At 37.1% G+C, this 19,712-nt stretch overlaps 2 protein-coding genes across 2 annotated transcripts; one reads left to right on the forward strand and one right to left on the reverse strand.

Annotated features, from left to right (window-relative positions):
• Nucleotides 1-2,389: 2,389 nt before the first annotated feature.
• papss2b (3'-phosphoadenosine 5'-phosphosulfate synthase 2b) lies at nt 2,390-8,781 on the forward strand. Its single transcript, XM_056253056.1, has 12 exons — nt 2,390-2,559; nt 3,768-3,882; nt 4,143-4,378; nt 4,487-4,625; nt 5,162-5,280; nt 5,421-5,534; nt 5,834-5,945; nt 6,726-6,931; nt 7,031-7,166; nt 7,247-7,515; nt 7,649-7,878; nt 8,588-8,781. The coding sequence occupies exons 1-12, from the start codon at nt 2,533-2,535 to the stop codon at nt 8,727-8,729; spliced, it is 1,845 nt and encodes a 614-aa protein (XP_056109031.1). The 5' UTR covers nt 2,390-2,532; the 3' UTR covers nt 8,730-8,781.
• Nucleotides 8,782-10,304: 1,523 nt separating this feature from the next.
• On the reverse strand, nt 10,305-16,925 carry atad1b (ATPase family AAA domain containing 1b). Its single transcript, XM_056253058.1, has 10 exons — nt 16,798-16,925; nt 15,533-15,720; nt 15,243-15,341; nt 13,238-13,358; nt 12,947-13,147; nt 12,578-12,684; nt 12,384-12,473; nt 12,206-12,256; nt 12,004-12,128; nt 10,305-10,647 (listed from the first exon to the last, which is right to left on the reverse strand). The coding sequence occupies exons 2-10, from the start codon at nt 15,704-15,706 to the stop codon at nt 10,527-10,529; spliced, it is 1,089 nt and encodes a 362-aa protein (XP_056109033.1). The 5' UTR covers nt 15,707-15,720; nt 16,798-16,925; the 3' UTR covers nt 10,305-10,526.
• Nucleotides 16,926-19,712: the final 2,787 nt, after the last annotated feature.

Below are 19,712 nucleotides of genomic sequence, written 5' to 3' on the forward strand. Positions count from 1 at the left end.
TTTTTTTATTTTAATTAAACGGTTTGGTTTTTATAGAAGTCATTCCGGCTATCAGGTTATACAAATCTTGAAAATGGCTTGCAAAAAAAAAAAAAGGATTCTGAAATTGGATTCCATCACATAATCTAGTCTTGGTTATGATCTGGATCAAACCTTCATTATGTGTTGTTAACAACTTTTTAGTAATATCAGGATTATCCTGATTCCAGGGTCCAGTTGTCAAGAAAGTTTAATCCGAATCAGAATTATCCCATTTATTGCTATCCAGGATCAGGTAATCCATTTTACTTTTGTTGCGGTTTTTGAAAACTTGCAATGAGCAACAAAAACAAACAAATATACATGCAATAAGGGATGCAATTAATAGAAACTACGTTTGACTGGTTCAACTCTGATGATTGTGCCAATGTAGTTTATATAAAGTGATTAAAAAACAGCTATTGACAGCTGTTTTGTGGATTATTTTATGGTGCCAAATCTCTTTTAATTTAAAGTACTGAAAGGCTTAATAGTCCTAATGTACTTCTACTTCATTACTGTAACAGTTACATTAATCAAGGGTAAAATAAAATATATAAATGAAAAAAATCAAAGTTATCCCAATCTTATAAAAGGTTTTGAACAACACATACTGATTGTTTGATCCAAAAAAAAGGGAAACAAGATTGCATTTTGTGATCTAATTTGATTTCAGAATCCTTTTTTTCTTTTCTTTTGAGTTTATTTTTAAGATTTGATCCAATCGGATAAACGAAACCTGACCAGATTACTTTTGAATAACTGGGCCCAGCAGAAGGGAGGATTTCCTTCGGATGAGACGTTAAACCGAGGTCCTGACTCTCTGTGGTCACAAAAAATCCCAGGATGTCTTTCGAAAGAGTAGGGGTGTAAGTAACCCTGGCATCCTGGCCAAATTTGCCCAGTGGCCTCTGTCCATCATGGCCTCCTAATCATCCCCATGTATGTATATATATACCAATTGGCTTCATCACTATGTCTCCTCTCCACCTGTAAGCTGGTGTGTGGTGGGCGTTCTGGCGCAATATGGCTGCCGTCGCATCATCCAGGTGGATGCTGCACATTGGTGGTGGTTGAGGAGATATAAATTGTGCATTTATAAATAAACTATGTGAAGCGCTTTGAGTGTCCAGAAAAGCGCTATATAAATGTGATGAATTATTATTATTATTATTATTTCAGGAGCAAAAGAAATAAAACTTTTGAAAAAACATTTATGTTTTGCACTTGATTTATTTAACCATTACAATGACTTTGTCTGACCAGCAAAAATACAACCACCAAACTGCTTCACAACATCCCATAAAACCTAGAAATTGTGATAGTCCCTCTAGTCTCTTATTCATGAAGACAAACATTCCATGAAACCCCACAATCATCTAAAAATACAATAAAATTAAAGAAATTAATAAATTATTCAATTAAAAATTGAATAAGTAATCAAATTATAAACTACATAAATGATTAATAATTATACATGATAGCATGAAATGAAACAAAATAGAACAATTGTGTTGTTTTTCTTCATTTTTTATGGTTTTTCTCTGAAACAGATTTTGCTACTGAAACAGATCATCAGATTCTTCAGCTATAAAGCCTTTCAATACATTGAAGTAAAAGTAATTATTTTGTCCTCATAAAATAAACCCTCAAACAGCTCAATGTCAAACAAAAGCAATATATTTAATTTTAACTGTCAATAATTATATATTAGTTGTTAAATGCTTTTGTTTTCTATTGTTTATTTGTTGTGGGACAGATGAGGGATCTGACTGAAAACATTTTTTAAATGGACGGGGATGCTTGTATTCTTTTATTATGCTGTTTTCTGTCTCTTAAAATCAAAACACAGTGACCCAAGCACTGGCTATTCTACCGGTAGTTCTTCATAGTAAGTAGCTGTAGTCTAATTTAAAGGTAATCTGGATTTGGTGATCTGGAGTAGTTTTTATCTTGATCCAATTCAATCAAAACAAGCACAAAAGTAAGATGGATTACCTGATCCTAGCTTATACTTTCTGAACAAAAAATGAAAAGTAAAAATGAATTTTAAAAAGAGAGAGAAAGGTTTAACATGATTATTCATGCTGCTCTGGTGTGGTTAATGTGGTGCATTGTTTTTGTAAATAATGTTAATGTTATTCAAGTTTTTCTTTTCTTAGTGGGTCCATGTGGGTTGGCTGAGATTGAGATGGAAGTTGTCAACCCCAGATCAGAGCAACAGTAATAATCCCCCCCCCCCCCTTCATGTATCTGTGTTGTATTACTCTCTGTGTGCCCTGAGAGAGATCTTGGTAGTAACTGAGAATCAGTGTAATCAGTGTGTGTGTGTAGTCGTGATGGTGACGTGAGCAGCGCACGCTGATGTGTGGGAGGGTTTCAGGAAGAACCCTGAGTGCTACGTGTCCAGTTTATCCTGACTTCCACTAACTTCACTTTCTTTTATTCTGTGTTAGTCCCTAAAGGGTCACATTTTTTAGAAAGCTCTGACCAGCGTGTTCGCGTTGTGACATCATGTCTGGGTTGAAAAAACAGAGAACGGTACGTTTGCTGAAGTTCAGCCTTTTTCTTTCTTTTGTTTCTTTCTCCGTAAACTTTTAAAAGTTGCTTCGATACGAACTAAGAAATTTCAACAGACTTTAAAAACATACCAGAAGTATTTTGTATTACCAGTATTAGTTAAAAAAAACCCAGTTTATTTTGAAAGGCTGTAGGCTACATTCACACAAATTAAGAGTTGCTCGACTGATCCGTGTAACTTAGGGAACTTGGATAAATATGGAGTGACAGTCACTTAAAATAACACGAGTGTTTGCTTTCGTCAGGATATTGAAAATATTTTGTGATGTGGCAGGATATGATTCAGGTTTATCCTTTTCATCAACTTGTCTAGATTTGGCATTGGACTTGAATTAATTTGAATGGCTGATGTTATGTTAGGTTTTTTGTTAGGGGTCACTTCTTTTATACTAGAATGTCTGTCTCTGTTTTACATGACAGAACTATGCATTCCACTATGCTGTATAAAGTGTTTTCTGGTTCTGCAATATAACCACACAAATCCCATGTAAGATTAATGTTATTTGTAACAGTTGAAGCCAGATTTAGCATATCCTCAGTCAAAGGGACACTGTGTACCAAAACCCCAGGGTTACTTGCATCAAGCTGGGATTTCCTATGTATCCAAGGAGCCTGGGTAGAGAGAGGGAGAGAGAGAGATGGCTCTGGTTCAACTGGCCTCCTCTCCATGGTCCTGCATGAATGGCCCTTTTTGTTTCTTCATTTCTCTTTCCGAAGCCACTCCCTCCTCAGTCCTGAAGTTTGAAGTTAAAATTTAATAATAGAAGTTAAAATTAAAGGGACCACTTGTTCAAAAATAAACATTATTTCATAATTTACTTACCCTCATGTTGTTCCAAACCTGAATGTAAAAAAATATTTTGAAGAATATTGGTAACCTAACAGTTTTGGTGACCATTGACTTCTATTGTATGGACAAAAAACATTGATACATTTCTCAAAAAATATTTTCTTTTAGGTTTGTAATGGCATGAAGGTGAGTAAATGATGACAGAATTTGTATTATGGGTTTACTATCCCTATAAACACTTTTGTGAATCTGACCCATTGTCCCTATAGAAACGCACTGTCGTTATCAGTAAAGATGGAAATAGTGCTTTAGGCTCAGATTTGCAATTTGTTCTCAATCTTACTTTTCACATCATGTATATCGTGTATATCCACTTTAGGACATGCAGAGAGCAACCAATGTTGTTTATCAGGCTCACCATGTGAGTAGAAGCAAGCGTGGCCAAGTGGTTGGGACCCGAGCTGGATTTCGTGGATGTACTGTTTGGCTGACAGGTGGGAATTTCTCCTGTGAGACTTCCAGGAGAAAATTAGATGGATCAAATTAAAAGGATAGTTCACTCAAAAATGAAAATTCATCATTAACTCCTCCTCATGTTCAGACCTGTATGACTTCCTTTCTTCTGGAACAGAGATGTTAGGTTGAATGATCTCAGTTACTATTCACATAAAATATTGCATATTTTTTTCTCCATACAATAAAAGTGTATTTATGTGAGTTGAGGGTTGCTTAGTTCTACATTTTTTCGCCACAGGGTTGTCTGGTGCTGGAAAGACTACGATTGGATTTGCTTTGGAGGAATATCTAGTTTCCCATGCCATTCCTTGCTACTCGCTCGACGGTGACAACATTCGACATGGCTTGAATAAGAACTTGGGCTTCACAGCCACAGACAGAGAAGAGAACATTCGACGTATTGCTGAGGTCGCCAAACTGTTTGCGGATGCCGGACTGGTTTGCATCACTAGTTTCATTTCTCCATTTACAAAGGTTTGGTGATATTTAGTGATATCCGAGGTTCCCAAATTACATGAAAATTTTTAATAATTTCTGCAACATGATGCATTAAGAGGATGATTTTACGTGTTCTCACAACAGGATCGAAACGATGCCAGGAAGATTCATGAGACTGCGGGTCTGCCATTCTTTGAGGTGTTTATAAATGCCTCACTGGAGGTGTGTGAGAGCAGAGATGTCAAAGGACTTTATAAAAAGGCCCGTGCTGGAGAGATTAAAGGTATTTTGAAGATTTTTTTCAGGAAAATAAATCTATAAATACATGGGTTATAGCTGTCTCGTCACATTTATCTTGGATAGAAGAAAATATTTTAACATTGAAAACATTACACAGTTATATATTTTGTTGGGACTGAAAGGGATAGTTCACCCAACAATGAAAATTCTATCATCATTTACAAACCTGTATGAATTTCTTTCTTCTGCTGAACATAAAAGAAGATATTTTGAAGAACGTCTGTTACTGAACAGTTGATGTGTCCCATTGACTTCCATAAATTTTTTTTTCTATAATATGGAAATCAATGGGGCCCATCACATGTTTGGTTACTCATATTCTTCAACATATCATCTTTTGTGTTCAGCAGAAGAATAAAATTCATACAGGTTTGGAACCACTTGAGGGTGAGTAAATGATGACAGAATTTAGTTTTTGGGTGAACTATCCCTTTATTAATTCGGAGTAATCATTTGCCAATAATGTGATTAAATTGAGAGTATCTAGAAAATGTTTCAACTACATTTTGCTTCATGTAGGTTTTACAGGAATAGACTCTGACTATGAGAAACCTGAAGCCCCTGAGCTTGTGTTGAAGACTGGAGAGCTCACTGTCAATGACTGCATTCTTCAGCTAGTGGATCTCTTGAAGGAACAGGTGGGTCAGTCTTTAATTTCAGGTCATTAAATAGATAATGTGTTTTGTCAGTTGTCCCTTTCTTTGTGCCAGCTGACAGACTGTCAGTATTCTCTTGAGAGACGTTAAAACGCCACTGACCAGATGATTTGTTCTCACAGGATATTGTTCCCACTGGTGTGACAGAGGAAGTGAATGAGCTCTTTGTTCCTGAAAACAAGCTGGACCTGGTGCTGAGTGATGCCAATATACTCCCCACTGTAACCATCACGGAGGTAATGCAACCCTTCGTGAACACACACATGCCCTACTACTGCTGTGGAAATCAACTGCCCTGCTTGTTACACCACAGGCATTTCCTCACAGTTCAGTTAACTGAGAGCTTTTCACTGTAACTTGGTGTTTGCAAACCCAAATCTACTGCATAATTTACGTTCTGCAAGAGCTACTGAAATAACTACTGTAGAAAAAAATGAACTGTCGTAATTCATAGTTGGTATTTTGTGGCAAACTGTGGTTCTTGTCATGAGATAAAAGGAAAGTGCTGTTTGTGTGTTTCTCGTTGGTCTTGTAGCTGGATTTGCAGTGGGTGCAGGTTCTGGCTGAGGGGTGGGCGACTCCACTGAGGGGATTCATGAGGGAGAGAGAATTCCTGCAAGTCTTGCACTTTGGAACTTTGCTTGATGGTAAAGACATTTTCAAACTAATCATCACCCTCAAAAATGTATAGTTTTAAAGTGTCTCTACTGTATTTCAAAGAAATGTTTTTAATTGACATATTTACACGTTTGTGTGTGTGTGCGTGTGAATATGTACATTTATACAATGCACACAAACACACACATACTTACTTACATAAACTTACTTTTAAGACATTTATAATATTACAAAATTATTTCTATTTTAAATAAATTAGGGCTGTGCAACGATTGACCGCAATTAATCGCATCCAAAATAAAAGTTTGTGTTTACATAATGTGTGTGTACCGTGTATAACTATATTGTTTATATAAATACACACATACGCATTTATATATTTAGGAAATATTTGCCTGTATATATATTTATACATAATTTATATTATATATACATATACATATTTTATAGTGTGGTATAGAATGGTATTTAGTGTTTTAGCAATTCAGAAAAACTGTAATACTTCACAATATTACTGTTTTTACTGTATTTTTGTTTAAATAAATACAGCCTCAGTGACCATGAGGCTTCTTTCAAAAACAAAAAATCTTTCCGATCGAAAACTTTTGAACGGTAGTTTATTTAATATTGAAGATTAATTTAATAATAATATACATCTAATTAGTAATATTGAATAATTTACATTTACCTAGTTATTCAGTTTGCATATTTAGTTAATGTAATAATATCCAACATAACATTAAATAATAATAATAATAATATTATTGTTAAAAATAAAAATAGTAATATTAATAATCTTTTATGTTTAGGTGGGATCATCAACTTGTCTGTTCCCATTGTGCTGCCTGTATCCAAGGACGACAAGGAGAGGCTGGACGGTTACACTGCTTTTGCCCTGGAGTTCAAAGGTCAAAAAGTGGCAATCATGCGCAACCCTGAGTTTTATGAGCATCGTAAGGAAGAGAGATGTGCAAGGCAGTGGGGGACAACATGCCCGCAACATCCGTACATTAAGGTGAGAGGACACATCTCTGTGACATTGCTTAAAACAGTTGCATATTATACTTCCTAGTACAGTCAGCCAATCAAATGACACCATTTATCCTTTGTACAGATGGTAATGGAGAGTGGTGATTGGCTGGCTGGTGGAGACCTGGAGGTGTTTGAGAGACTTAGGTGGAATGACGGTCTTGACCAGTACCGTCTCACTCCACGTGAACTAAGACAGAAATTTAAAGAAATGAGAGCAGGTAAAAGCGAAACATGGTTTCTTCCCATAAGTATTTGCTAGTGCGACAAAACCCTCTGCAATTGTGTCTTTTCCCCACAGATGCCATTTTTGCATTCCAGCTGCGTAATCCTGTGCACAATGGCCATGCGCTCCTGATGCAGGACACTAAGCGCCGTCTGCTCGAGCGAGGCTACAAGAAGCCCGTGCTGCTTCTGCACCCTCTGGGTGGCTGGACAAAAGAGGACGACGTCCCGCTGGACTGGCGCATGAGACAGCATGCTGCTGTGCTAGAGGAAGGAGTCCTGGATCCAGAAAACACAATTGTGGCCATTTTCCCCTCACCCATGATGTATGCTGGGCCTACAGAGGTCAGACTCTTCCTGAGCATGTTACACTGAAACCAATAAGAGGCTGTTTAATAAGACCTTTTTCAATACAAATAATTTAATTTGTGAGTCAAGTCAATTCTAAACAGGGCAACAATTCGAAATGTTCTTATAGGTACAGTGGCATTGTCGGGCCAGGATGATCGCGGGTGCCAACTTTTACATTGTAGGGCGAGATCCAGCAGGTATGCCCCACCCGGAGACAAAGAAGGACCTGTATGAGCCCACACATGGTGGGAAAGTGCTGACCATGGCACCAGGCCTCACCTCTCTTGAGATTATTCCCTTCAGAGTTGCTGCATACAACAGAGTTAAGAAGGCCATGGACTTCTATGACAAGGAAAGGTGCGTACATATTTTATTTTAATATTATTATATTATATTATATATTATGGCTGTGAATAGTTTGCCATAATAAATATATTATACATTGAACCCCCAAATTAATGTAGAATCAAGATGAAGTATATTTTAAATAATTTTTAATGCACAGCTTTTTAAATTTAAATATATTGGTATTGCAAGCCATAATTTTTAAATTAATTTTTAATTCTGTCTGCTCTGTTTGTCATTTTTAAACAATAATTACAGAACATGATCAATCTTATAACAACTGTAATTTAACCTACAATAATATTTGGTTTCACATTGTAATTATACATTTAAGTACGGAGTAAAATTAATTAACAACAATTAATTAATTAGTTACTTGTATTTATGCATAATATACTCTGGATTTATAACATAATATACTATTATAGCAAGTGCATGTAACATGTAGCAAAGACACTGTAAAATAAAATGTTACTCAGTCATCACCCATTATAAAAACTGTCGCATTTAGCTTTATTTTAGTTTAAATAGTTTATTTAAAGTGACATCTAATAATATACCTCTGTCATGTCGCTTAACTGCTCTCCGTTTCATTCATTTTGAACTTTATTTGTGCATTATTGTTCATCAGAATAAGTATTAAAATCACTGCAGTATCGATATTTATAGACATTTGTATATACAGCTGCAGCTCAAGTCAACAACTTTTCTGTTTTTTCAGACATGGTGAATTTGAGTTCATCTCAGGGACCAAAATGAGGAGCCTTGCCCGCAGCGGAGAGAACCCCCCTGATGGTTTCATGGCCCCCAAAGCGTGGAAAGTCCTAGTTGAATACTATAGTTCTCTGCAGAAGGACCAGTGAACACAAGACATACAGTCAAGTTTATAGAAAGGTGCATTATATACTACAATCCTAATTTGTAGTGAGATTTTTTTTTAAAATAAATACATGTTTATTAGAATGTACCACATTTTTAGATAAATGCTATCTATATGTATCCCCTGCAAATTTCTTTAAAATACAGTATATTTTGTTCCTGAGATCACCCAGTATAAAAGCATAGATGGATCAAACTACACAGCTACTGCTGTTTCAAATGTGTTATATACATAGTCTGATCAAAGTATACCTGACAGTAATGGGACCAATATTTTGCCTACCTCAACTGGAATTTGATTCGGATAAGTGCTTGTCTTGGCAGTATTTCCACCAGTAGAGAACGTCTTGTTCTCATTGTATACACAGGTTCTATTTTAATTCTTTAACATGCTTTGTAAGAATTTAAAAACATTCAGTACTGGCAGTAGAGTATAACCACAGTATTGTCTTGCACTTAAATCTCTTTGTACTTCCATGTGCATTAATGTAAAAGTGGCATTACTGTTATATTCCCAAATGAACAAGTTACTGTAAAGAGTGATGTATGAATGTGAAAGATTTGTGCTGAATGCAAAAACATGAAACTCTTGAGGAATCCAATGTGAAGGAACAAGAGCATATTTATTGTCTTGCCATTTTGTTATTGGACCAACCTAAACATATTTATTGTCTTACAGGAAATGTATGGACTTGCGAGATTTACACTTTGTAATTTCTTACAATATTTGATACAGTGTGCATCGGGCAGTAATTCCAATAAACGTAATTAAAAGAACAGGATGGTCATCCAATTATTGTACACTGTAAACAAAACATTTTAAATATATTCTGACTTCAAAACACATTTAAATTGGATAGAGCAATGGACTATTGTGGATTAAGAAACCTAATAACTGAAAAATACTAGTATACAATTGTTCCTTGAATACAGTAAAATTGTTCATTGTATTGCCAGCATTCTAAAATGGTGCATCAATCCATAACCGTTTCTCCAGAAGAAAACGGTTTCTTTCCACTTATTAAATGATCCGTTGCCCATTCAAACCCCAGAAATAACAACAGCAGTGCCTTGTCACTTGCCCTAAATATTTTGTGGAAGTATATTTAATGTTTCACAAATAAATAATTATACAACAGGCCATCGCACTCTCTCTAATCTGGGCTAAATTTAACACTTAAACATTTTATTCAATGTAAAAGGCCAACAAGTCTATGCATTTATAATTTAAATCATTCAATCACTGGGGCAAAACAAACAGATGAGAGTTGTTAAAATTGTTACTAAACACACTTCTTACAGATCAGCTAAATTGTTACATACCGTTGATATAAAAAATAATTCTTGCAGGGGAAATTATGTGCCTTATGCATAACTGGAAATAGTAACTACACTGTTGCCCATCTTCATAAAGAACAAACACCACCCAAACCAAACCTATAAAGACAAACACAATGGACCTCATTCTTGTAACACAAGCAGAATGAGTTTTATGTAAATCGTTCAATCTTTCATAAACTGTCCCATTGACTCAAATGTGACCATTTACTTAAGAGTGGTTTACTCTATTTTTGTGTGTGAATAAGGCTCATTGATTGAATGGCAAAAACAGAATATCTAAATAACAGTGCAAAAAAAAAGATGATTAGAGAAAAAAGCCTCCATTCCACCATTTATAAATCCTGAGTTCCCCCTTTTACAAAACATGACATGATATGCCACAAAAAAAGAAAAACAGACCAAATTTAGTTTCATGTTCTTTTAAAACAGCAGCATCACATTCAGTCCAGTGGTACGTGCATAAACGCCTCTTGCACTCCTGCAGATTTGGACTTCTTCATCTTCTCGATTGCCCTCTGCATGTCTTCCTGCCTTATTGGGCGGATGAAGTCTTCCACCGGACTGTCATGGGATGGAAAAAGAATTAATAAGAGAGTACCGCAAATGCAAGTTCAGTCAGGACCACTTCGCCAAGTAAATATAATTTATTACAATTATAGCATACAGTTAGTGTTAGCGGTGTGGTTCTGTTCTGGGCAAAACTCCCACGCCCGTGGATGCGTGTAGAGCAGCAAGTCAAACCCCTCTGGGGTACAGAACAGAACCAGCATATGCATACATGATTACAATTCTCAATTACATGAGTTGTGGAAATACAAATACACGATAGAAAATGCTTGCAATGTAGTGAACTGTACGGAAAAACAAAATGACAGTCAGATTGATTACAGGTTCGGGTGGGTGGAGTTGGGGTTGGAGGAGGGAGTTTGATTGCGAGCAGCGATGCTATGGAGGAAATGCTGAAGGAATGGGAATTTAAATGGGCCGCTGTGATAGATGTCGAAACTGGATTGGTACACGTCAGGAAGAGCTGGTGCGAGCTTGGCTGACGAGGCCTGCAAAATGCTTGATTTTCATACGGTTTCAAATGTAAACTATTGACTCTATCCATTATGTAAAGATGACAAGCCTTTAACTTCAGACAAAGATTTAAAAAAGAGCCTGTTGTGTTCTGTGCTATTTTGGAGTCTGAGGTACATTGTACATGTAGCGCCCGTCTACATTATTCCGGATACGTTTGAAAACGGTGTTTTCATTTCATAACGCTCTGTCCACACTAGCGTTTTCCAAAAGTTGCTCATCCACACTGAAACGTCTGAAAGCACTTAAATCACCTTACGGCGCATGGGTCAAACGTAATAAAAGCTCACAAGATGATACAGAGAGAGCAGACATAGTAAAGCTCTCATGCTACTCTTCTGGCACGATTATTTAATTAGCAAAATATCCCACCACCACTCTCTGATGCATCCAGGTCACACTCAAAATCACCATTCCATGTTTGGTCTAAAACGCAATTGCTCATGTTTTGCCGCAGGACAGCAATTGTGTTGTGAGTAAAATTTTTGTTATCTTTGCAGAAATGTAATATGTCGATTATACAAAGGAACATTTATATTCTTTAGCAACACATGAAAGTGAATAGCAGGCACAAACATAGATATTTATGGGTACAATATGCATCACATGAGTAAACACATGCCATTGTTTTCAAATACCTACGTTATCCCATTCCACAATACAACACTTCAAATGTATCCACTTGGGTGAGCATTTTGAAAAAGCTTAGTTTTTGTTGACAAAAACGGCATCTCAGTGTGGACGGATGGCCAAAACCAAAACGGAGAGAAAAAAATGCGTTTTCAAATGAAAATGTATTAATGTGGACAAGGTCTTTGAAGCTCTTTAAGTGTTTACCTTTCTTGGTGCACAAAGTCACGCACACAAAGCAGAGCAGCATCTCGGCACATCTCTCTGAGGTCACTTCCTGAGAAGCCGTCAGTCTTTTTGGCAATTTCACCAAAGTCCACGGCAGACTCCACCTTCAGAAAATGAGAAAATATTCTTTCAGCATTTGCAACTTTCAATAGCAACAACAGTCCAATTAATAAATACTTACATTTTCATTCTCCAGGATCAGTTTCAATATGTCTTTCCTCTGCTTTATATTCTAAATGTATACAAATGACAAATGATCATTTATAAGAATCACTACAGAGTTTAATGATTCAACAGTGAAACTGAACATTTCATTTTCCAACCATCAAACATATTTGAGCTAAAATCAGTGAACTTACCGGCTGATTGATGTGAAATCTTGTAGGCATCCTTCGGAGTATAGCAGAATCAAGATCTTGTGGCCGATTGGTGGCTCCCATTATTATGACCTTTGTGAAACACAATCACAACACATCAGATAGAAAAGGAAACTGACTTGGATCTTGAGTCACTGATCAAACCAGTAAACCTCACAAAAGATGCGGATTTGTACCTGGCAGTTGTAGTCAGTTTCCAGCCCGTCCCATAAGCTCATGAACTGAGCCTTCATCATGGCAGTGGCCTCATGATCTGAACTTGAGCGATTCCTCAAGAAGGAATCTAAGACATTAAGACAATATAAGTTCTTTAAAAAAAATGACAATTATACAGAATCTTCCACTTATTGCCATATTATGTGATTGTAAAGGAGCAACAGGAACCAAGTTAGATTCAAAAGTAGACTTCTAGTGATTCATAAATGTTCCATGAAGCTAAAGAGATCTAGCTTTCAAAGCATAGCTTACATTGATAACTACTGGGATGTCAATATTAGGGGTGGATGAAGGAAATGCAAAGCATAAAAATCAACACAAGCATTTACCAATCTCATCGATGAAGATAACAGAGGGCTGTAGCTTGATGGCCAGAGAAAACACGGCTGCGGCTAGTTTCTGGGACTCTCCGTACCATTTGTCAGTGAGAGTGGAAGGCTGCAGGTTGATGAAGCGGAATCCAGCCTCTTTGGCGGTAGCTTTGGCTATAAGAGTTTTCCCACAGCCTGGAGGCCCATACAGCAACACACCTGAGAAGATCACAGGCAAACCACCTCAGAATAAAGTGCGGAGTTGAGCTTAGAAACACTTTATAGAAACATTTTCATCCTAGTGCCTGCCTTTGGGAGGTTGAAGAAGTCTGGATCCTTCAAACAGATGTCTCTTCTGGATCGGAAGTATAACAGTGTCTTTCAGTTCAGTTATGACTTCATCCAGACCTGCAATGTCATGCCATGTAATCTGTGGACACACAAATGATTTGTGTAACAATGTAACGTGTTACAATGTGTTACAATGACTTGTGTAACTTGCATTCTCTTAACCCTTTAGAACCGGCTGTGTCGTCGCCGACACAGACCAGCAAGCTGTATTCATTGTACCGTAACTCTTCAACCGTTCGCACTATCAAAACCATTCAAATTGCCCCTGACAGTAGACAATAGGGGTGGAACGGTACATGTATTCGTATTGAACCGAAACGGTACGGGCGTCACGGTTCGGTGCACGAATTTGCACGGAGAATACACGGTACAAAAAAAAAAAAAAACTCTTAAATAGCGATTAATTCCGCTCTATTCGCTTTTGGTGTGACTGTGAACGCAGCAATGAACAGGCTGCGATCAAGATTGCAATGCTGGAGTGTGTGTGTGTGTGCGAGAGAGAGAGAGAGAGGCGCGGGCGCGAATCGCGCAATCGAACAGTGTGTGTGTGTGCGCGCGTGCGAGAGAGAGAGGCGCGGGCGCGAATCGCGCGATCGAACAGTGTGTGTGTGTGTGTGAGGCACGGGCGATGAACAGTGGAAACATAAAAACATACTCCGTCATTTTGTTCATACAGATCATTAAACCTGCAAAGTGTTTACTTATATTTGTGTACACTCGCAATAAAACACAACATTGTGCTTTTGTCACACTCTAAACTCTTGTCAAACTGTAGGCTAACCTACAACTGTTAACAAAAGTTTTTAATGGTAGTATTATTTTATACGGAAATCAATTATTTATAATTCAGATGAGAATAGGGTTAATTAAAATGAAGGAAAACAAATATATTGATCTGAAATAGCAAATTAATTTTAAATTCATTCAGGTACAATTACCAAACATATCTCAAGGTTTTTTCGTCTTTTTAATAATTTAATTAATAAACTAATTATACTGTCAGTGCACTACAAATAAACTGGTTCTATGCCTTTATTAATAAAACTTATTTAAAAAATACAAGGCTTAAGACATTTATAAAAATGCCTTCTGCATTTTTGTTTTGCTTTTCACTCCATTGTACCGAAATCGTACCGAACCGTGACGTCTGAACCGAGGTATGAACCGAACTGTGACTTCTGTGTACCGTTCCACCCCTAGTAGACAACATGCGCTTTTCGGCAATAATACGGCTTATTACGGTAATTCCGTCAGCAAATGACAGCAGCTTTCTGGCAGAGCGGGAAGGAAGGATTTGAACAGAGAGATACGAAGCGCAGCAGGTTAGAGTGTTTTGGATTGCATAAAATAGTAAAAGAAACTAACAAATACATCGCGAAAGAAGTGGTAGACAGCAGAAGAGGGGATTGGGATGATTTTTTATGAAACTTGGGAGGCGGATGGCCGTTACTCTTTCACGTATCTTTACATGTGGTATATGCATGTGCATGTGTGTGTACCTATGAATGAATGTGTGCGTGTATGAAAAAAAGTGTCCTAAATGAAAACTGTGCAACCCAATGTCACAAAAAAGACCTGTATCTGATGTATTATACTTCATTTTTCAACTTTAAAGTGTTAGTTCCTTTCGTTTGTTATTTTTCAGTTTTTATCTAAATAAAAATCAGAAAAAGTATTCTCGTTTTTTAATTTTTTTGTCTATTTAAATTCTATTTACAAACTCACCACACACAATAATGGTCAATAACTGTAATTTGTTGAAAGCTAATCTTTTTCTGAAAAAGATGACACCATGCACATGAAGATAGCACATTATTTTAGAATTTTACAGTCAAAAAATCTAAATGTGTGAAAAACACCCATTTTAGCTTCAGGTTCTAAAGGGTTAACAAAACAAAGGTAGACTGTTTTAGAGACAAATAACTACTGGTAAATAAAGTCAGATGGTGACATCATTCCTCACCTGCATAGTCAACGGATCCACAAGATGAGCAGCAATACTCATCTCATATTCAGAAAGCTTCACATTCTGCACTCCAATCTGCCGCATGAGTTTCTCTGCCTGTGAGGGGGCAACGAAACTTCACATGATTAAACTCCAGCCTTTGGTGATGCTAAGGATTGTAAAAAGTTATAAACCTGCAGTTAAATTATACTTAAAACTTGGACCCGCATCTAAACAGTTACACTGCATTGCTTTTCCATGTCTGGAAATCGCACACATTTATATTTCCCTGAAATTAAACTGCATACCTGTTTTTGTGCCTCGACTTTCTGTTTTCTTGTTGGATCAATAGCATCAACCATCCACTTTATTGTAAAATAAGTGACAGCACCAAATATTGTGAGGCGGAAGAGTAAACCTATGACCTCATTCCGGCCCAAAGGGCGAGTGATATTGTCTGTTGGAATCTCTTTTAATACCATCTTCTCACATTTACCTGCAAAAGAAACACAATACAAATAGTATTATACTAAATCTAGGGGGTTTTAAAGAACTGATTTATTTTACTTATGAACTTTCAACTAAAAAAAATAAATAAATAAAAATACAGTAAATGAAGCTGTTCAGATGAAAATATGGGCCTGTCCCACCAATACTCATAAACGCAGTCTTCGCTACATGAACGCATGTACACAATAGGAAATAAGACTGCCCCAGTTCTGAAAACTGCCAAAACTCAGTGCCCTTGACACATACTAAATACACACCATCTCTAATACTGCATCGAAGTATTTAAGGCTAAACGTATGCCATCATTCATCGCTTTAAGGAACTCATGTGGCCTGAAATTGTGAGATGTCAAGACTTTTTTAGTGTAAGTTAAATTAATTAGATATTACATATAATTTGGCAGTAAAGCACAGTGTTTGCACATTGTATTTTTGCAGAACGTTTTTTTTATCACTTAATTAGAAACATCTAAATTAATTGTGTCTTCTGTTACATAAGGACTTCTAAACAAGACATTTTAATGTGCAAAGTATAGAAAATCAAAATGTGTAAATAAAGCACTGTAAAAACGTTACTTGCATCTTTACACCACTAAAAATAGTTACCCACTTGCGGTCTTCACGCCCACTCAAACACTTGGGCCAAATACAGGAAACACATCATTTACGTAGACAAGAGGCCAAGTGCAAAGACAGCAAGTGTGGATATTAGGACAGGCCCTGTGTGATGGCAGATGCAAATATCTCATCTCCGTGCTCAAAACATTCAATAAAGTGTTCACACCTTGGCACGCTATTGCGCATAATTATCGCTCCACTGTTAAAAAAAGCAGCACGTTTTGAAATGGCACGAAGTTCTGTCCGGAGCATGTATTAAATGAACACAGATAAGTTACACAGTACAGACGCATCCTATACGCGAAGTAGGCACATTTCTGTCAAATCTCACTAGTTGTATTAATCAGATGATGTGTCAGCGCAGTTTACTTTCATTTTCACTGAAGAGCTGATGTTACTGAAATGAGGATCTTGTGACCTTCCTGCATCTCAAACAGATCACTTACCAGAAGCGTCTTTATTATTGAGTCTTGGAAATATTGTTTAAAAATGCAGCTTCCTTTTAATAAAATGATTCATTTACTTCCAGAAATCAGACTTTTTTCTCTTTATCTACCACATATTAAGCAACTATTCATCCACCACCTCCTTCTTCGTCGTCTTCTTCCTCTTCTTCTTCTTCTAAGTTTTAATGGCGGTTGGCAAAGCAGCTTAGGTGCATTACCGCCACCAACTGGATAGGAGTCTGGAACGCCGTTGCACTTGCCTGGTAAAGTCACCATGATATCAAAATGGACAATTCTTGTATTTTTTTTTTTAATGGAATATTGCAGTGTTTATTATAAATGGTTTATCTGTGCCCTTGTAATCTCAAAATAACTTGTTGAGGTGAATTCTATTAGCCTAGGTTTGCACCACCTCTTTGGCAGTCCATGCCTTTAATGATGTCAGAGGCAGAGCTATACTTCAACTTTGCAGCTTTATGCACCCTGTTGGAAAATGCATCCTCATGGTAAAGGGACCAAGGATACACAGAAAATCTTGTGTTTCTTAATAATTTTTTTAATTACTATTACAATTAATTACAACAAATTACTACAATAGTTCTCACTAAATGACATATCAGAAGAGGAAAACGTTGGTAAAAAAAATAAAATACATCTACACACAAACTGACCACTTACAGCAAATTTCAGAAGCAATCTTTATTTATTTTAACTCAACTGTCACAGAATGGAAAGCACAGGATTGTGAGATATCAAAGGCAGCGAAAGATACATTTATGCTGCCTTCAAAAATCGATCAGATAAAGGAATAAAACCTTACACCCAAAAATGAAAATTAGCCCATGATTTACTCACCCTCAAGTCAGGTGTATGACATTCTTCTTTCAGATGAATACAATCGGAGTTATATAAAAAAAATGTCCTGGCTCTTCCAAGCTTCATAATGGCAGTGAATGGCCGTTTCTGTTTTGAAGTCAATAAACGTGGTTAATAAAGGCCTTCTGAAGCGAGGCGATGCGTTTGTGTAAGTTTGTGAAAAAATATCCATATTTAAATAAAGTAAAATAACTAGCTTCCGACCAAACAAACATACGGTTAAGTGTAAAGCACAACTTATGTGAGTAATGCGACGTAGTGCAGATATTTACGCTACGCCATGACACAGTACGCTACTTCCGACGTCACAAGTTGTGCAAGTTACGCTTTAGGCGTAAGTGGAATCCATATGTTTGTTTGGCCGGAAGCTAGTTATTTTACTTTATAAAGTTTTAAATATGCACATCAGATCGCATAGCTAATGCAGAGGTAGGCTAGTTGTGTTAGTGTAGGCTTATGAAATAGACACCTGTTAATTACATGAAGGAAATCTGTAATGTACCCCGGACTATTAAATTGTGTTTAGGTATGTACTATATTATTTATCTTTTAGGCTATGGTACTTGGTGTAATCGCTGAACATTCCCTTCCCATATCTATTGCTCCAGTGATAGTTGAATTGGCCCAGAGTCTTGCGCTTGATAATATGGCCTTGTGACAAATTAAGCTATCACACACCACAGCCTCCTACAAGTTGGTGAATGGTTTGGGGTGTACTTTTTCCAAAAGGACGTTTTTTTTATTTCCCTCACTGTGGATGAAAGCACATGCAACAGCAACAAAAAAAGTGCTGGCAAATGTTGGTTAGCTAGCACCATGAAGATGCAAAGAAGGTGGTGGTAGAGCACCTGGGGTCCTTCGAAGTCCAGAAGGTGAATGCTGCCAGCTTGGAGAAGTCACTATAACTTATTCACGCAGCATGAAATACCATGGGGGAAATCTGGTGAGCCTTATGATGTGCAAGGTTATGAGAGGAAGCAAGACCGGTCTCGAGACCAGGATTTGCAGCACACTGCCTAATACTGCTGGACATTGGAGACTCCTGCTATCACATACACAATGCAGGGGAAAAAAAATTGCAGAGCCACTTTCTTGAACAGCTTTTTGCAGATCTGCACACAGATCATCAGTGGTCTCCAGATCAGGTAAAAAATGCATTGACATTGTAACGAATTAGCTCTATGAAATATTAATAATCAATAATAACTGGTTATAATTGATTATGAATATTTGGATCAGTTAATATAATTAACTTAATGTAGTAAAATTAATATTACAATCAACCCACCTGTTCGCCCCGTGAACACTCAGCGTTAATTGTTTATTAATTCTAAGAAATATTCATTTCCGGGGAAGGGAAATGTCTTTCTTACTGTACAGTACTAAGAGCCCGTAGTCAAAATCTAAATCGTAAAGTAAACTTTGTTGCAAGCAGAGAATCAGAACCAAATACGTATTGTGCACAAGTTTTATTAACTAAATCACAAAATCTAAACACATACACATATGCATGGGTAAAAGGGTGAGTGATAGAATGGAATAGGAAGCAGGAAATGGAACTGTGGGAAAGACCCATTTAACTATGAAAAGAACCATCAGCTTATTATTTTCAGAGTACCTCATTAAATGTATATACTTGCATGGCATTTGCATTTCTTGAAGATCTTGGAAAAGGATGTTGATGTTTCCTTTGAGTGTCAAACATTGAAGTTGCAATCGTTTTCTTCTCCGTTGGATGAAGAAGATATGATGAACTTGCATGGTTAGTTCGACTCTGTTCTGGTTGAAGGTTTTCTCTCTCTCCATGAGCACATGGCTGAGCACATGCAGATTGTGACTGCCGGCCCTGGGCCGGAGAGGCCACGCAGGCAACCAAGGAGTAAGTCGGAAGAGAAGATGGCTGCCCATTCAGTAATGGAAAAGTTGCAGTTTTCCTCTGAGTTGGATTAAAGAAAATACAGTCTGACTCTGTTTGGAGAGTGAAGGCCAGCCTGCCCCACAGACATCAACCTGAAGAAGCAGCAGTGAAGGCCAGAAGC

Source organism: Rhinichthys klamathensis, unplaced genomic scaffold (genome assembly GCF_029890125.1).
Source record: "Rhinichthys klamathensis goyatoka isolate OS25496 unplaced genomic scaffold, OSU_Roscu_1.1 h1tg000101l_1, whole genome shotgun sequence".
NCBI classification, from domain to species: domain Eukaryota; kingdom Metazoa; phylum Chordata; class Actinopteri; order Cypriniformes; family Leuciscidae; genus Rhinichthys; species Rhinichthys klamathensis.

Bases quoted from the DNA above. Each gene is read 5' to 3' on its own strand.
- atad1b (XM_056253058.1), bottom strand. From the start codon at position 15,706: ATGGTATTAAAAGAGATTCCAACAGACAATATCACTCGCCCTTTGGGC. The intron at 12,685-12,946 runs GTAAATGCTTGT...TTAATGTCTTAG, and splicing joins TATCTTCATCGATGAGATTG to ATTCCTTCTTGAGGAATCGC. The intron at 12,129-12,205 runs GTAAGTATTTAT...CATTTTCTGAAG, and splicing joins TGATCCTGGAGAATGAAAAT to GTGGAGTCTGCCGTGGACTT.
- papss2b (XM_056253056.1), top strand. From the start codon at position 2,533: ATGTCTGGGTTGAAAAAACAGAGAACG. The intron at 3,883-4,142 runs GTGGGAATTTCT...TTTTCGCCACAG, and splicing joins ATGTACTGTTTGGCTGACAG to GGTTGTCTGGTGCTGGAAAG. The intron at 4,379-4,486 runs GTTTGGTGATAT...TTCTCACAACAG, and splicing joins TCATTTCTCCATTTACAAAG to GATCGAAACGATGCCAGGAA.